At 41.2% G+C, this 16,943-nt stretch overlaps 3 protein-coding genes across 8 annotated transcripts in view; 2 read left to right on the top strand and 1 right to left on the bottom strand.

Moving 5' to 3' along the window:
* SHTN1 (shootin 1) overlaps window positions 1-2,997 on the top strand; it is a 153,407-nt gene extending 150,410 nt beyond the window's left edge. For 4 of the 5 annotated variants that reach the window (XM_010332583.3, XM_074382951.1, XM_010332581.3 and 1 more), the window contains one exon: window positions 2,660-2,997. The gene's annotated coding sequence lies outside the window, so the exon portion shown is untranslated. The remainder of the gene's footprint in view (window positions 1-2,659) is intronic. The other variant, XM_074382952.1, reaches the window with a different exon arrangement.
* Window positions 1-5,940, bottom strand: part of ENO4 (enolase 4) — a 31,645-nt gene extending 25,705 nt beyond the window's left edge. Inside the window, exons 1-2 of the mRNA XM_003922168.4 lie at window positions 5,503-5,940; window positions 546-674 (exon numbers count right to left, since the gene is read on the bottom strand). Coding sequence (XP_003922217.2) covers window positions 546-674; window positions 5,503-5,667 — 294 coding nt within the window. The 5' untranslated portion in view covers window positions 5,668-5,940. The remainder of the gene's footprint in view (window positions 1-545; window positions 675-5,502) is intronic.
* HSPA12A (heat shock protein family A (Hsp70) member 12A) overlaps window positions 5,578-16,943 on the top strand; it is a 185,515-nt gene continuing 174,149 nt past the window's right edge. The window contains exon 1 of one of the 2 annotated variants that reach the window (XM_074382949.1): window positions 5,578-5,668. In XM_074382949.1, the coding sequence (XP_074239050.1) occupies window positions 5,666-5,668 (3 nt within the window). In that variant the 5' untranslated portion in view covers window positions 5,578-5,665. The remainder of the gene's footprint in view (window positions 5,669-16,943) is intronic. The other variant, XM_074382950.1, reaches the window with a different exon arrangement.

Below are 16,943 nucleotides of genomic sequence, written 5' to 3'. Positions count from 1 at the left end.
CACTTAAAATACCCGTAGAAAAACCCTACACTGAACTTCATTTTTATCACTATTTCTCCAACAAATAACAACAAAGTGCAGATTTAATCATTATTCTCCTACCAGAGACTACAGCAAAAATTATTTCTAACAAATATGTAGCAAAATAAATTAAAATGAATTGTTAAAACTATTAAAGTAAATATTTAGGTCAGTCTAACATCTATAAATAGGTAAATAGACTAATTTGTAAACCTACACATAGATTTATAGAACCTATCAGATGAGTCATGTCAGAGTTTAAAAACTATTTTTGCCTCATTCCTTTTATCCATGTTGGATCATCCGTGGGCTAGTATGTCATGTCTGTATCAAAGTTACAATTAAACATAATAAAGCCCTCATGGTTGACTGTATAATTCATGCTTACGTGACTACCTATGCAATACACATATATTTCACAAACACTGGATTTCAAAACATTAATTTTCTACAGTTTATATAAGAGTTGCTAATAAATGCAGTGGGGCCAGGACATTAAGGAACACATTTAAACTGCTTCATACCTTGGGAAAGTTTTGAATGGTGCAGAATATTTCTACTTGCAGGGTTGGAAGCCCCAGTCCATCCAGTACGTCTTTCCCCACAATTTTGCATATGGTGGGAGGCTTTGCAAGTTTAGAAAAGCAGTTTGCCTTCAACACACACAAAAGAACAAAAATCATCTGGTTCAAGTTGGTGTTTGGAAAAAAAGTCACAATACCACATCTAATTTATCTTCAAAAGGTCATTCACATTGACTGTAGTTTCTACCAAACCTCTGTATGAGTATTCTTGATGCCAGGATTAGACTAGCGGTTCTGTGAGAACCGCCCTGCCCTCATACTGAGATTTGGATTCACCCCACTCCCAAGTCTCTGGTACATGGGGCAATTTGGTTTATGTTGAACTCTCAACAGAAATTTGCATACATTTCTTAATTTAAAGGCCCTGTGTCACTATTTAGCAGGCCTTATTATAGTCAATTCAGTTGCCTAAGCTATCCCTCTTTTCTTTTTTTGAGACTGGGTCTTGCTCTGTCACCCAGGCTGGAGTGCAGCGGCACCATCATGGCTCACTGCAACCTCAACTACCCCAGCTCAAGAGATTCTTCCACCTCAGCCTCTGGAGTAGCTGGGACCACAGGCATATGCCCCCACACCTGGCTAATGCTTATTTTTTGTAGAGATGGGATCTTACTATGCTGCTCAGGCTGGTCTCACACTCCTGGCCTCAAGCAATCCTTCCACCTCAGCCTTCCAAAGTGCTGGGATTATAGGCATCAGCCACTGTACCCAGCTCCCTTGTTTCAAGATACAGAAACCAACTGGTTTCTAGAACACCATGATGCATTTAAATTTAAGAAGCCTGCCATGAGCTGATTTTTATTCCTCTCAGTGAGGCATGTGGTATTTTAGTGGTGGAGACTTACGCAGTGGCTATATCTTACCATCAGCTCATGCAAAGTCCTATGTATTCAAAGAGGCTTGTTGGGAACCTTAGTAATAGCAGTTTCACTGAGGTGGAAAGCAGAAGCCATTTGGAATTGATCTAAGAGACTGAAGAAAGAGAAGCCGAGGTAGAAGGCCCACTCAAGGAGCCTGCATAAAAAGGTTCAGGGAGGTGTTTCTGTGCAGAGGAAAAGGCGCTAGGAGAGACTGGAAGGAGGGAAGGTGAAGGCACATCCTTATTGCTCTCTTGATTACTAGATAGTATTAGGCTTTGCTTTCATTTAGCAGACTAGGTCTCTGATCTTTCAGTTCAAAATCCAGTGTCTTCGACCTAGACAACAGGTCATCTAATACCTACAGTGACACACCAGTTCAGCGGTGAGGCCCCAGAAGTATTAAGCAAGAGCTCATTTTCAAGCTATCCATGACCTTTTAAATGGTGGTTTGTATGTTAAAGAGTAAATGCCTAAATGAATCTAGAATCAGGAGAGGAAAAATGCTATTTAGCTTACACTCTGTTTGCTATAGCGAGTTCAATTTAAGAAGCACCAAGCACCTATAATGTGCCACATGTTGTGTTAGCAGAGGAAGGGAACTAACATTTTTAAAGTGCTTAATATGTGCTTTGAAAGAGTGACTATGTCTTCTTTATCACTATATCAAAAACCACAGGGCCCGACATATATAGGATTCTATAAATTAAATCTTGTATAAATTAATAAATGTCAGTTACATCCCTGGGCACTATATATACATTGTATCATTACATTCACAACACAACTCTCTAAGGTATGTGGTATCATCTCCATCCCACATGTGAGCAGACTGAGTTCCATAAAAATTAACTGTCCAAGATCACTTAGCCAATATTTTCATTATCTACTATTGTAACAGACCTCCCCAAACCTTAGTGGTTTAAACCATTAACTTGCTCATGATCCTGTAATCTGGGAGGAGCTTCAACTGGGAAATTCTTTTGATGGGCTTGTTTGGAGTTCCTTATGCATATGTAATCATCTGGAGGCTTGACGGAAACCAGCATATCCAAGCTGTTTTCACTCAATGTCCAGTGCCTCACTGGGATGGCTGGCACAGTGAGGGGCTGGCTGGGCATCTGTCTTTCTCACAGGATATTCTGAGGGGTCACGTATCTGTCAGGATCGTTCTTTACACAATCTCTCTCTTTCCAGCAGGGTAACTGGGACATCCTCACAGCATGATGACTAGCTTCCAAGAGGACAAGCTTCAATATGCCAGCACTTATCAACTCTCTGTTTGTATCGTGCTTTCCAAGGTCTCATTGATCAAACTAAGTGACATGGCCAAGTCCAGAGTCGGTGTGGGAGGGACTTACAAAAGACTGTTCACACTGGAGGTCTAGTTCCTTAGAGGACCATCAGTGTAACTCTGTCACAGTGATTAAGTGGCAGATCTAAGAATCAAAACCAGATCTGCCATATTCCCAATCCAAAACTCTTTCAATCATTAAGTTTTGTGATGATGGAATAAATTGTATTGTTGTCTGCAATGATCTTTACCTGTGTGAATTCCTCTAATATGTCTGTCTTAGTTTGTTCTCACATGCTATAAAGGACTGCCTGAGACTGAGTAATTTATAAAGGAAAAGAGGTTTAATTGACCATGGCTCATGCATGAGGTTCCATACAGCTGGGGAGGCCTCAGGAAACCTACAATCGTGGTAGAAGGAAAAGCAAACATATCCTTCTTCATATGATGGCCAGAAGGAAAAGTGCAAAGTGAAGTCGAGGGGTGGGAGAGCCCCTTATAAAACCATCAGATCTCATGAGAACTCACTATCAAGAGAACAGCATGAGGATAACCACCCCCATAATTTAATTACCTCCCACAGGGTCCTTCCCCACAAGTTGTATGTGGGGATTACGAGAAGTACAATTCAAGATGAAATTTGGGTGGGGACAGAGCCAACCCGTATCAGTGTTGCAGAGGGACAGAAAAAATTATATTGGAGCTGAACACTGGAGGAGGTATAATGTTTCAGTGGCAGTCAAGGGGGCGATGTGGAGAGCATATATTTTAGGGAGAGGAAATAGGACAAGCAAAGAGGAGAAAGGTAGGAAACTTCTGGCTTTAGGAAAAAGTCAGTGATTCGGTGTAGAGAAGCAAGGCAGGGGAGTGGGAGATGTATCTGTTACCAGAGGCAGGGGCTGAGCACTGTGAACCCCACGAAGGCCAGCAAGCAGGGAAAAGCCACAGGAGGTTTCTGAGGAAGAGAACTATGGTCAGACTTGCATGCTAGGACCCTGCTCTAGCAGCACTCTGCAGGATGGCCTAGATAGAGGGAGAGACTAGGTGAGAGTAAGCACGGCCAGAACTAGAGCAGTAAATAAAAGGAAAAGGAGGTTGCTTTTTTGCCTTTGCAATTCCTGAACATCCTTCAAAGTCCAAGCCAAAGGCTTCCTGGATATACAGCCTCCAAGGATCTTCTCTATCCCTGAATTCCTTTATTAGCAATATAGAGATCTGTCCCTCGATCTGGCACACAGTCATCTATCGCCTTCTCTTTTGCTCCAATTATTTTATATATTAGTGACCTTTGTCCCAAACTAAGATATAAGTTCCCTGAGAGCTGTACAAACAAATATCCTGGCTGCTTAATAGAATGAGAAGATCATTATACTGGGGAACAAGAGTCCATGTTCACTTTTTTTTTTTTTTTTGAGACAGAGTTTCACTCTTGTGGCCCAGGCTGGAGTGCCATGACACAATCTCGGCTCACCACTACCCGCCTCCCAGGTTCCAGCGATTCTCCTGCCTCAGCCTTCCGAGTAGCAGGGATTACAGGCGTGCGCCACCACGCCCAGCGAATTTTGTATTTTTAGCAGAGACGAGTTTCTCTGTGTTGGCCACGCTGGTCTCGAACTCCTGATTTCAGGTAATCTGCTTGCCTTGGCCTCCCAAAGTGTTGGGATTACAGGTGTGAGCCACCGCACCCAGCCGGAATCATCATTTTTACCTCATCGTAGTGGTACTAAGGAGTTATAGCATGCAGCACAAGGGGCTCAGAAAACCCCACACTTCTCCCATTTTATAGGTCATGAATGAGGGGAAAAAATCACTCTCGGATCATCCTTTATATCAACTGCCTCAACAGACGTGGTTTTGCATCCTGACAGCACATCTGCTTCTTCATAGCCCGCTGCCTCCTTGCTTTCCCTCACCAAAGTGCAAACTCCTAGAAGCCCCAACCACACTTGACTTCCAGACGGTAAGTGTGGGTTACTACTTTTGGATCTGGAAGGGAGAAAACGCATTTGCTTCAACTGCTCGCTGCTTAAGGTTAAGGTATGTGCCAGATCTCTGGGCTGGGCACAGACTCGTACGGTGGTAAGAAAAGGCCCCTGTGACCAGCAGGGGCTCACAGGCTGCCTAGGGAGGCTGCCTCAGGGACCTGGAATATACGAAGGACATGCTATAGGCACCCAGAAGGACAGTTGGTCCAGGGCTACGTGGGCAAGGCTTTGGTCTGAATTTTGGAGTTTAGGGAGGGGGCTGGTCAGATAGAAGCAGGCATCCCGGCAGAGGAGCCAGCAGAATGAGGCCCCAGGCTAGGCTGAGGTCAAGCTGTAGCAAACACCAAGGTGTTCATTCTGTGGTCAAAAGGGACCTGCTGAAGGTCGGTGAGCTGAGCTGGGGCCATTAAGGTCTTTGTTAAAAATGACAATTGGCAGCCAGGAGCGGCGGGCCGGCCCACAAGCGGAGAGGCCCCTTAGGTAGCGAGGAAGCCTGCCAGGCCCTGGGCTGTCGCAGCAGGTCAAATCCGCCTAGAGCCCTCTTTTCTCCTGCTCCTTCCTTTTCACTACCTTCTCTGCGGAGATTCTTTCGCCCCAGGGTGTCCTTCCCGCTCCTTCCCTCGAGGAGTCTCCGCTTGACGCAGACCCAGTACCCCGGCAGCGCGCATGCGCGGCTCTGCGGCGCGGCGCTCCGCGGTACCGCAGCGCTGGGCGGGGGGAGCGGGGCTGGAGGGAGGAGGGCGCTTGTCCCAGGGCCCTACCAGGTGCCCGTAGACGTCGGCAGGCTGTAGGTAGAAGGTTGAGTTGAGCAGCTCTTCCAGCCTGCGCGGAACGTCGTTCTCCCGGTAGTACTCCATCGCCTGCTGCTTCAGCTTCTGCAGCTCCTTAGTGGTCCCACAGCTGCGGCCGCCGCCTTCTTCCCCCATGGTAGGAGATTTAAAAGGCTACAACGGGGTTTAGCCTGGGGGCCCACGAGCGTCCTTGCTGTCGCTAGGCAACGCAACGTGATCACGACCCCCAGATCTCGCGAGGCGTCCAGGCCTAGGTTCTTCCTGCGGCGAAAGCTGCTGTCTTTTTCGGGTCCAGAAAGAATTCTGGGCTCGCTCCCCTCCCTCCTCTCCCTGCGGGATTGGGTCCAGGGTGTCTGGGCTCCTAGACTCCCGGGACTGTTGCCCTCCCAGCTTCGTTTTTCACCACTTTTCCCCGGCGATTTTCCAGAAGGGGAAATATTTAATGACCCATCAAGCGCGTACGCGGCAGCCTTAGCTCAGACTTCCAGCTGGGGTCGCGCGCTCGGCTCCCCTCGGCCCCCCTCGGCCCAGGGCCTCGGGCCACCCGGCCCACCCCACGCGCCCCCTAGCTCTCTGCGCTTAGTGAGCTGCTCCGGGTTGCTAGGGCCGCCTGTGCAAGGCAGGCCCACTCTGTTGGGGGAGGGATGTGGGAGCTCAGAACATACTGAGCTGTGGCGGTCTCAGGAATTTTTTCACTGGGCTCGTGCTTATTAACTACTTGCTCTGAGCCGAGCCGTGTGCTGGCTGGGCCTGCTATGATGTCCAGGAGAGAAACGGCCACTCACCTTTCCCTGGGATATTAGCGGGGGTGAAAACAACGGAATGAAAGAAACCAGTGTGGGCTGAAAATATTTGGGGTGAATCCTAAGGGATGGTTGTGGTTCGGGCAGACCTAAGGGTGGCGGGTGATTCAGGCAGGACTTGGGGAGGTAAAACGGAAATGGGGGAATGGCCTTAGCTCCTATTCTCTCTCCAGAATGCTGCCTATGTCATGCCCTTTTCAATCCAAAGTGGCTTCCTGGCTTCACCGCACCTGCCAGGTGTCATACGATTACAGAAGTTAGTGTGCGTCCTCAGTTCTAGATACTTCCAATGCTGCAGGAGTGGGCGGCGATGGACAGGCTGTTCTTGTTTTACTCTCGCCAGTTTATGTTCCCTACTCAAGTAGATGAGTTAAGATGTGTGCCACACTTTGCCCCCAATGGAAAACATCATACCTACTCTGCCTGTTTTCTGAGTCACTTAGCATAAAATGAGAAAGTGAGTGAGAAAGCCCTTTGAAACAAGACAGTTATTTTCAATACATGCACGTATGATGCAGATGCATAAAAATGTGATGCTGTAAGTAATGTTATGCAGCCCAGACATGCACCTTCCAAACTTCCGCCGTGTTCTCTCTGCTCTCTCATGGAACTTCTCACTGTCTGTGTGTGATAGACCATCATGAACCTGTCTTCTCTCCTTGCTAGATGGAAATCCCCTGACGGTAGGAGCTGAATCTGTTATCTTCATAACTACCACGGAGCCTGGGGCCCTGCATGGGCAGAGTATGTGCTCTGCTGAATAGGTGTTGAATGAACCCTTATGCAAAATAAGCTGATACTATTGCTGTTGTTTCCAGTCCACCTTTTTGCTTTTCCTCATATATCCCTGGAAGAAAGGCACCTGCTTCTCTCCTATGCTCATCCTTGAGTGCACAGGTTGAGTCCCACATCAATGAAGCCGCATCCACAGTCCAGCTCTCACTCCAGCCAGCCCTTCTTTCCGAACTCTTCCCTCATTTGCTGCCTGGACCACAAAGTTCAGCCCTCAGGGATGTGTTGATTCATTTGACCTTTCAATGGAAGATTTCGAGTATCCTGGGCGGGGACCACCATGTCTTAGAGTCTCTCCCTGTAACTCATTTGCCTCAGTTCCAGGGGGACAGCAACTTGGTCTGTCTTGTTCACCACTGTGTCTGCAGCATCATTACATTACCGGATGGAATGCTGCTCAGTAAAGATTTGGTGAATGGATGAATGGGTTTTACACATAATAAATGGTTAATAAGTACTTAACTCACAATCAAACGTTTTGAAGGTGGGTGAATCATGAGTACACCAGCCTGGCTGGAGCAAAGAGTTTCTTTTCATGTATAATGAGAAATAGGTTGGAAAAGTAGTTCGAGGTGATACTATGAAGAGGCTGGAATCCCATTTTGTAGGAGAAGGAAGCAACCACAAATTTCTGAATATAGGAAGGGTAAGAAATAAGTAGGGTTTTAGGAAGTTAACTTGCAGCAGTGGGTAGCATTGATGGGTTTTTGTTATACAGAAAACAAGAGACAGAGGCAGAAAATTGTGTGTGTGCAATGGCCTAAACACTGATGGCAACCATGGGAATTGATGGGTAAGAGAGAATAGGAAGGATGGATGTAAAAGGCATTGAGTGGTTGGATGTGGGTTTGGGGAAGCAAAGATGGCTATTGAGGCTACCTTGTAGAATTCTGTGATAGTAAATGGAAGTAGGATCAGTGCATCATCTGGTTTTGATGGAGGCAACATGATGCATTGGGAGTTAGATGTGTAGAGCTTGAGGAGCACTGGTATCCCAGAGGAAAAGGAGGACTGAAGATCCAGATAGACAATATCTGCACAGCGTTCAGAGTTGTAAGAACAGACAAATCCTTTGGAGGGCAAAGGGGGAAACATCATTTTGAAGTAGGACCTAAATATTGGGGAAGGAATATATTTAAGACATAAAAGGAAGGCAAGGAGCTACATCAGGAAAAAGAGTTTAGAGAAAAAGGAAAAAGTCAAAATCACCAAGTCTAAGGCAGAGACTTTAAGAAATGTTTCATATGTATGTGTTTGTGTGTGTAGAACTGCATAGAAAAAAGTCTGAAAAGATACATATCAGCGTGCTAATTGTGTTGTCCCAAGGTGATCCGATTACCAGGACCTTTTATTTTCTTCTTTTCATATACTGATAGTATCAGGTTTTCCTGTAATGAATGCATTACTTGTAAAGCCTTGAAAAATTACATTTACAGTATTTGAGAGAAGGATGTTAAAGTTCCAAGAGGATGAAAACTTTAAGAAGAAATCTCAATTGTTCCCCTGTAGACTCATTTCATTTTCTCAAAAAAAGACTGACAATACGTGAAGTCAAAAAATCAATTAATAAATAGAAACTACCATCCTGGTCAGTCAACTTGTCATTCACTCAATCAACAAATATTTATTGAATGCCCACCACGTGCCAGACACTGTTGTAGGCACTGGGGAAAGAACAGTGAATAAAAGAAATTCCTTCTCTTCATGGAGTTTAAGTTCCAGTGACACTCCAGTAGCACTTATATCAGAGTGAGTCATCAGGACAAAGTGAAATCATAAATGTGAAAGTATTTGGAAAAAAGTTGGTATGCAAGGGGTTTATTAACAGCTGATTGGTATTGACAGATCCAGGTAAATAAAATGATTATTCATGAATATTCCATTTTCTTATTTTTCATAGATATTAGGAAATGTTTATGGGGTTTTAGCACTCATATATATGCAGATTTTATACATACTTTATACATTCCTTGTTTTAGTATCTTGGTGATTGTGTTTCCATTTCATAATGAGATTGAATGTCTAAGGGTACTTGAGAAGGGTCAAGTGTATTGCTAACCCTAAACTTACCAAACTGGGGTGCTGAGGATGGGAGGGAAGAAAGGGGAAAGAAGAGGCTCAGGAGATTTAGAAAGTTTCTGCAACATATTCACACAGAGAGGGTAGGACTGTGCTCTCCTATTTTAGAAAGAGGAAATGATACTAGAGGATACAGTCATGACTGTTAATGTCTCATGAATCTGTAACTGCACTGGAAGGCATGTATGGCGTGTGACAAGAAGCACTTGTCTGGAAATGAGAAAACATAGATTGGAGTCCCAGCTGCCCCTGAGATCCATCTATGTCAGTAAAAAGAGGTGTTTGCACTGCGTTAGAATTTCCTAAGCTTTTTGAGTATGAAGGCTCTTTTTAACAACAATAATAAAATTCAGTCCCTCCCCCCAAGATAATTGTAGTTACATATAATAATTATAAATTCAGCAATATTTCTAGAGGCATAATATATTTTTATTCATGGAAATTTCACGCATATGAAAAGGGATACATTTATGGGCAAGCCATTATTTAGTGTCGGGAATGTATTTGGTGTCTTTGGAGTGATAGGCCCCTTGCACAGAGTCCATGGGCTTCCTGGTGGCCTTTTTAGAGAACCCTTGAACCAAGTCTTTCCATCTTGGATCTCTCCTACTTTGTAGCTCTAATTTAAGAGTAAATATCAGGATACATTAGTCTGTTGCAACTTGCTAACTGAAGACCTTTCATAGAGGAAATTAACAGTTCTTCAGTCTACATTTCAAAAACAATTTCTAAGCTATGTCAGACATTTCTTAAATGAATGTGGATGAAGAAGATGCATTTGTTCATTTTTCCCTAATCCTGTCCAGCACCTTTATTTAAATTGGAACTTGTTTGCCATGACTTTGATGTTCGTAAGATTATCTAGATGTTATTTTGGGGTTGCTATCAAGTGCTTGTTAATTCTTATTTCCTACACTTGACAGCTGTGATGAATATCATTTTTCATAGGGAACTAATGAACATGACAACAGGTGCCTTTAATCAGAATCATAAACTGGAGATAATAGATGGAAGATGTTGCCTTTTCCTTATCTAGAAAATGGGAATAATAATGTTAACTGTCTTCACTCAGTCATCATGCGTAGGAAACAAGATTCCTCATCTAGAAAATGAAAATAATAACGTTAACCATCCTCACCCAGTTGTCCTGAATAGGACATATGATTACCAAGCTAACTGGAAATACAGATAGCCATAAATTAAATGCTAAGTAAAAGAAGTAGGAATTATTTGGCTAATAAGTGGGGAGGCTTTTAAGATTTTTTTTTTTTCTTTATCGATGTCTGTTGGCAGTAGTCATTACCACTGTAATAGTAATAACAGCAAAACAGCCAAAACAACAGTTGCCTCTATCTTTGATTGGGCACTTTTATATGCCTGGAGATTTACTTCCATCATTCCATTGAATCTTCAGAACAGCCACAAAAGGTAAGTGATTGGCTCAAGGTCACACAGTTAATAAATAGGGGAGATGGAATTTGAACCCAGCTCTGACACCAGGCCCCTTGTATTTCCTATTGTGCTCACTGCCTCTCAAAGCTAGAAGTCTCTTAGGTTCCACTGTCTCATGCTAGCTGTTGCTAGACTCTTGTCCGTCCTCCTAGGAGGAGCCAGTTGAATTGCTCACTTGGCGGTCTTGAAGAAAGAATGCTCAGTGAGTGGTATTTTGATCATTGGTTCTCAGTCTGAGCCACACATTAGAATCACCTGGAGTTTTCTGTTGGCTTCTACTAAGCACTATTAGAATGTAAGCACCATGAAGAAATTGTTTATTCATTGCTACGGTATTGAATGTTACTTATGATTGGCTCCTATCCCAGACCTTTAAATTGGAATCTCTAGAGGGTGGGCCCATGCACGCATATATATATATATATATATATATATATATATATATATATATATATTTTTTTTAATACATGATATTAATATGCAGCCAAGGTTGCAAACTACTGCTCCAAAAGATTTCTCCATGGACCAGGTCAGAAAGAGAATAACGAAGCCTTCCCCCAGGAATGATTTATTGATGGAGGAAGCCAACAAGGCCTATGAAATCAGCGTTCATGAGTTCAAATCCTGGTTCTTTCAGTTCCCAGTTGTGTGACCTTTTTACAAATTATTTGACCTTTCTGAGCCCATTTCTGCACTAATATTTTTAATTTCATAGGATTGCTAGGAGATGTAATTTTAAAATCCATGTCAAATTCTTTCTGCTGTGGCTAACAAATTCTTTTCTTCTGTGGTGTTGTGACCAAAGAAATGAAGGAAAAGGAAAATGTAGTATTTTAGCAGTTTTGGAGTATTTGTCTGAAAACCTTTATTTAGCTTGTACTGGAATCCAGACTGAATTGAATAAAAGGGAACCCCATTTTGAAAACAGTATCAGTGACCTTTTGAGGTGATTACACCTCCTGGTAATCTGTCACTTTTATTTTAGCCTTTAGCGTTTGTGGAAAATTGTAAAGTTAATGTGTTGTTTCTCTCTTGCTTCCCAAATAAAGCAGAAAGCTGGAGCCATAGTCATAATGTTCAAAGCTGGCATCCTGTCAAAGGCTGTTTTAGATTCAGCCTTCCGGTCATTTGTTCAAAGGCCTTTGACACTGAAGACCAAAAGATACTGTTGGAGATGCCACTGCTGTCAGTTTAATTAGTATTTTTCAGAATACACACAGTTTCTATATGGGCAGAATGAAACTGGAAGTAGGGCAATTATTCAGTGACTTCAGACAGTAAAGAGCAAAGGAAAAGATGGAGCAAAAGGAACTGCCATTCTTAAATAGATTTTTTTATTTTATTTTATTTTTTTAGTAGAGACAGAGTCTCACTTTATCGCAGACGCTGGAGTGCAGTGGCACAATCTGGGCTTACTGCAACCTCCGTCTCCTGGGTTCAAACAATTCTCCTGCCTCAGCCTCCCAAGTAACTGGGACTACAGGCGCATACCACCAAGCCCGGCTAATTTCTTTTATTTTAGTAGAGGCGGGGTTTCACTGTGTTTCCCAGGCTGGTCTCAGACTCCTGAGTTCAGGCAATCCACCTGCCTCGGACTCCCAAAATGCTGGGATTACAGGCATGAGACACCATACCTGGCCTTAAATAGATAATTTTTTAACTTTACAGGAGTAGCTACAACTTAAAGGTAATACCTTTAAGTATTACAGGGCTAATAAAACAAAAGGAATACATATAAAATACCTTCAAAAGGCCAGGTTTTCTTATTTGTACTTCTTTTATTAATATAAAAATAGCAAAATAAATAGTATGATTGTACGTAGTGTGAGTGAAGAAGATGTTAAATGTATTTTCCACATAGGGAGCAGCAAAGAAGAGGAAGAATCCCAGTTAAGAGGACCAGTTAGATGTTTTATCAAGTTATGGCCAAAAAAAAAAAAAAAAAAAAAAAAAAAAAGGATTCTCTGTGACTCTTGTAAATATCGATTGGGTTTGTTTCCTGGGCCTTGAGAGTTCTGTGCCTGTTTTATTGCTGCACTTGAATGACTGTTGTAATTAAACTTGAGAACCTGATTGAAGGGGATTTTAACTTCCTTGAAAATGTACTCTAAGTTAATCTGCTTAAGAGGAATTATCTGTTCTTATTAGCAAAATCAAAAGACCGCTCCTGCCTCATAACACAATTTCTACAGGCCTGGTTATGAATCTTATGGTAATGTTAAACTTTCAAAAATTATTTGGGGAATTTAAAAAATTGAGTTGTCAACTTAGGACTTGATTTTAGATGAATTATTGGCAAAATGTGGAATTTTTTTTTGTTATGATGTTGTTTTCTCTTTTCTGCCGTAATTTTGTCTGTTAGAGTTGGCAGCTATTTTTTTCTGCGAAGTTTTAGAACTACAGCTTTTTGAGTGTTAAGAAAAAATAGCAGTCACAAATGCAGAATGAGAATTGTTTTTCAAAAAATTGTATTTTAGAGGAGTAAATTCTCAGTACTTTTTTAGCAAATAAAATTATTTTAGGCAAATTTACTACTATTTAACTGCATCTCTTTTGTATATGACAAACATCTATAAATTATTATGACTGAAGCCCTGTGTACTTCCAAAATTATTTCAGGTGATACATGTGAATGAATCTCTAATGTGTTAGTTTAAATTTCTGTACCAGATGTTAAAAAAATACATTGAATTGTGTTGAATACTGACAAGGAATAATGCATGATTAATCCTGTTTTTAATTAAATAATATAGTTTTTTTATGATTGTGCATTCAACACTTTAGGTAGAGGTTACAGAAATAAAACTACTGATGATCAGCATCTATTTCTCAGAAAAATGTTTCCATTAATACTTAAAGTTTAGTAAAGATAAAAGACTAAAATATTGTTTCTAAAGTGGAAATGCTTTTATTGTGTTATTACTGATTTTTTTTTTTTTGGCCTGAGCTACAATTTTAACTGCTACAGTTGGGGGATAGGAAAGACTAGGAAAGTGCAAGAGAATCTGACACACAGTTGTACTCAGAATGGAATAAAGAGTTGTGTTTATTAGGAGAATGTTGTGTGAAGGTACTTTCACTTGAAATAAATAACTGAGGCAAAAGTGTGGTTTGGATTAAAAGTATCTGGGTGCCTGCCCTCAGCCCCGTTTCTTTTTGTGTGCTTAGAGATCTGGCCAAGGGAAGCAGCATGAGTAACCCAGGCTTCACTCTGTTCCACTGCCCTTACTGGATCTATCAGAGCATCCTGAGGGAGCCGCATTTGTTCAGCAGCTACTGTTAGACTGTTGTGAAAATTGGAGTTGATCTGTGACCAACTGATTGATTTAAAATGTCACTGAGCGATCCAAGGTAGTCATCCTCACAAAGCTCACAACCGTATGTTTGCGTTCTAGTCTTGCAAACTTTTAGGGAAATTTGAAAATGGGAGAAGATAGTGAAACACACTCAGAAGGTAGGAATTCCATTTGAGTTAACCTTAGATCTCTGTACTTCCTAAAACATTTTTCCTAAAACATTTTTCTGTTTTTTAAAAGCAGAGTTTCTGTTTGAGGGAACTAGTGCCACATTTCTTTTTGATGTAAAATGATTCTCAGCCAACACTTGTTGAGATTCCTGTTAACTGTGGGTCTGACCGGAACTTTGGTTGCCTAATCATAAATACTTTCTTTTCTTCGTAGCTAAGCTGACAGGAAAAATAAAGTTCCTGTGCTGATTTTGAGAATGCAGAATCAAATACAAAATCAAAGACTATGTTTTTATAGGGTAAGAACAAAGGGCTATAATTTTTAAAGAATGATATTTGAAATAAATAAAATGTGTATTTATCAATTTATAAACTTTAGAATGAATGTTGTTCTGTGTATCATTTATTACTTTACTGAAAGTATAGCCACTTAAAATTCTGAACCAAGAAAATTAATATTTGCAAAAGAAAATTATCTGTTCATTTAGTAGTTTTTTGTATACATCTTATAAACCAAATGCTGGAAAATTAGTTGTCTTTCTCAGAGATAATTATAAATCTGCAAAACAGGATATGCAATCAAAATGAACTCAAAACAGGAACTCTGTTTAGTTTATATTTGTAAGAGACTTTATCTCCAAATATTATATGAGAAAAAAAATCACCGTGTGTTTTGTTTTCAACTAAAAAGAACTGATTTTCCATTCTGTATGTATGCTGTCTTGAGTCCAACTTACTAGGAGCATGCCTTGGGCTTTTTACACTCTTTAAAGCCCCAATAATTTAAAAAAAGAAAAGAAAGAAAAAAAAGCACTAAACTCTTGGCACAAAACTAGACTCTGGCGGGTACATCAAATGTTGCACACGTCTGTACCCTCTTGGGTTAAGGCTTAGCTGCCACATCAGGATCAGTCCACATGATTACTACGTTTATGATCGACCCACCTTGCTACTAAATTGAGACTTTAAGATTATACACGTCATGCCATCCTGTCTCATCTACTTTTGACAAAATGTGTAGGTGAGATTTTAGGGTCTTTTTTTTACAAGGCATCTATGAAGTCGTTTGGAATCAGTCATACTTGTGTTGATTACTAAAGTGCATCTATTTCAGTGGGATATAAATAAGCTGTAACTTTGGATGGATATTATTGGAGGAATGGAGCTGTGATCCCTGTCAAACTGAGAAAAACAAGGGTATGGGAAGATTCCTTTGGCTACTTAGTGCTTTGTGACTTTTGAAAGAAAGGGAACTTTGCAGCATGTAATTCTAAGAAAATTGTAGGAAACAGCAAGGTAGAGCAAGGCTCTTCGTGGGGGAGGGGAGTGAGGTCTGTGCTCATATAGCTTCAGTAACATCTGACCTGATCTGAAACACTGCGGTCGAAATATTTCTTTAGAATGATCTTGTGCATTCCACAAAGGCATAAAATAGTAAAATCTGTTTCTCCCCTTAGCCAGTAGTTCTATATTCAAGAGCTATAAAATCAGGTTCAGATTGATGTCATTTTCCAACTGAAAAGTATGTTCACCTTATGTATTGAAAACAAACATTTCAGCAAGTCCTGTTACCCGCTAGCCTGACTGTTAGCTTTTTATTAGAGTATTAAGGACCTTTACATATCTGAATGTTAACTTTTAGTGGATGAAATACATATTGGTGACAAATGAAGACACATAGATTTTCTAAGTACATAAGGTGCTCAGGTTGAAGTCTGTGTGGCTCTCACTACATAAATAAGTTGACAAATATGAATTATGAAGAATTTAGCAGTTACCACTCAGAAAAATCACATATTAGCCCAGGTTATAATTCTCATCTCTCTCTACATTTAACCAGCTGGGCCTTGACAGAAAAGAATAAGTCAACATTTTTTAAAATACAGTCTTTTTTTTTTAAATGCAAACCCCAGCATCTTTACAAACCCTCTTTTGTATGAAGTTGAAACAAACTTAACTGAAGGTTAAATTGTACCTTGTGAAGTCAGATGGTTTAAAATGTGCTATGGAGATCCATGTGAGGAATAAGATGCAAAGCGTGATTTTGTTGTCTTTGAACTTTGGAATTCTAGGCAGACCTCTTGCATCATGTACAAATAAACCAAAAAAGGGCACGCTTGGAAGTGAAACCAGTCCCACAGTTGCTGTCAGATTTGACATTCATTCCACTGATGATGTATTTGTTTGGTTTTTTTTCTCCACTTCAAATGTTCTGTTTTTCCCCCCTCCAGAAATACGGTGAAACGGTGTTAAAACTGTCCACACACGCTCTCACTCTGGGAGTTCATGCAGAGGACACTCGGCCTGAGGACCAGCAGTAGGCCAGCCACCCCCACCTCCCTCCCATGCAGAATGCCACCCCCCGGCCCTCCCATCACACCCTGGCTTGCTGTGCTGCTCTGTACAAATGGGGTTTCTGTTTCCAGCCTCGATAGTCCAGGCTCTTCTCTTCTTGGATGCATGGGCTTGATTCAACCCACTTTCCTCTGCCTTGACCACCGATCAAATAGGCAAAGCTACTAGAAATTGCCATATGAAGTAATTTACACTTACTATCCATTTCCCATGACAGTGTATAAATCTTTGTTTTTATTTAAGGGACTCAGAGCCAAGCAGAACTTTTGGGGTTATTGGTTTCATATTTTATTTAGTTCTGTATTAATTATCAAATTAAACATCTAATTATATCTGTCATTTTACAGACAATTTAAAAAAACCTGTTAGTATGAGCAAATAGAAACACATTCAAATTCCAGGTTAAAAGGCTGTCAGCATAATTCTTCATATTCGGGAATCAGTTTATTTAATGGGCTTAGACT

This window comes from Saimiri boliviensis, chromosome 12, assembly GCF_048565385.1.
Source record: "Saimiri boliviensis isolate mSaiBol1 chromosome 12, mSaiBol1.pri, whole genome shotgun sequence".
NCBI lineage: Eukaryota > Metazoa > Chordata > Mammalia > Primates > Cebidae > Saimiri > Saimiri boliviensis.
The sequence above is the reverse complement of the archived record's forward strand: the minus strand, read 5'-3'. Positions and strand labels throughout refer to the sequence as shown.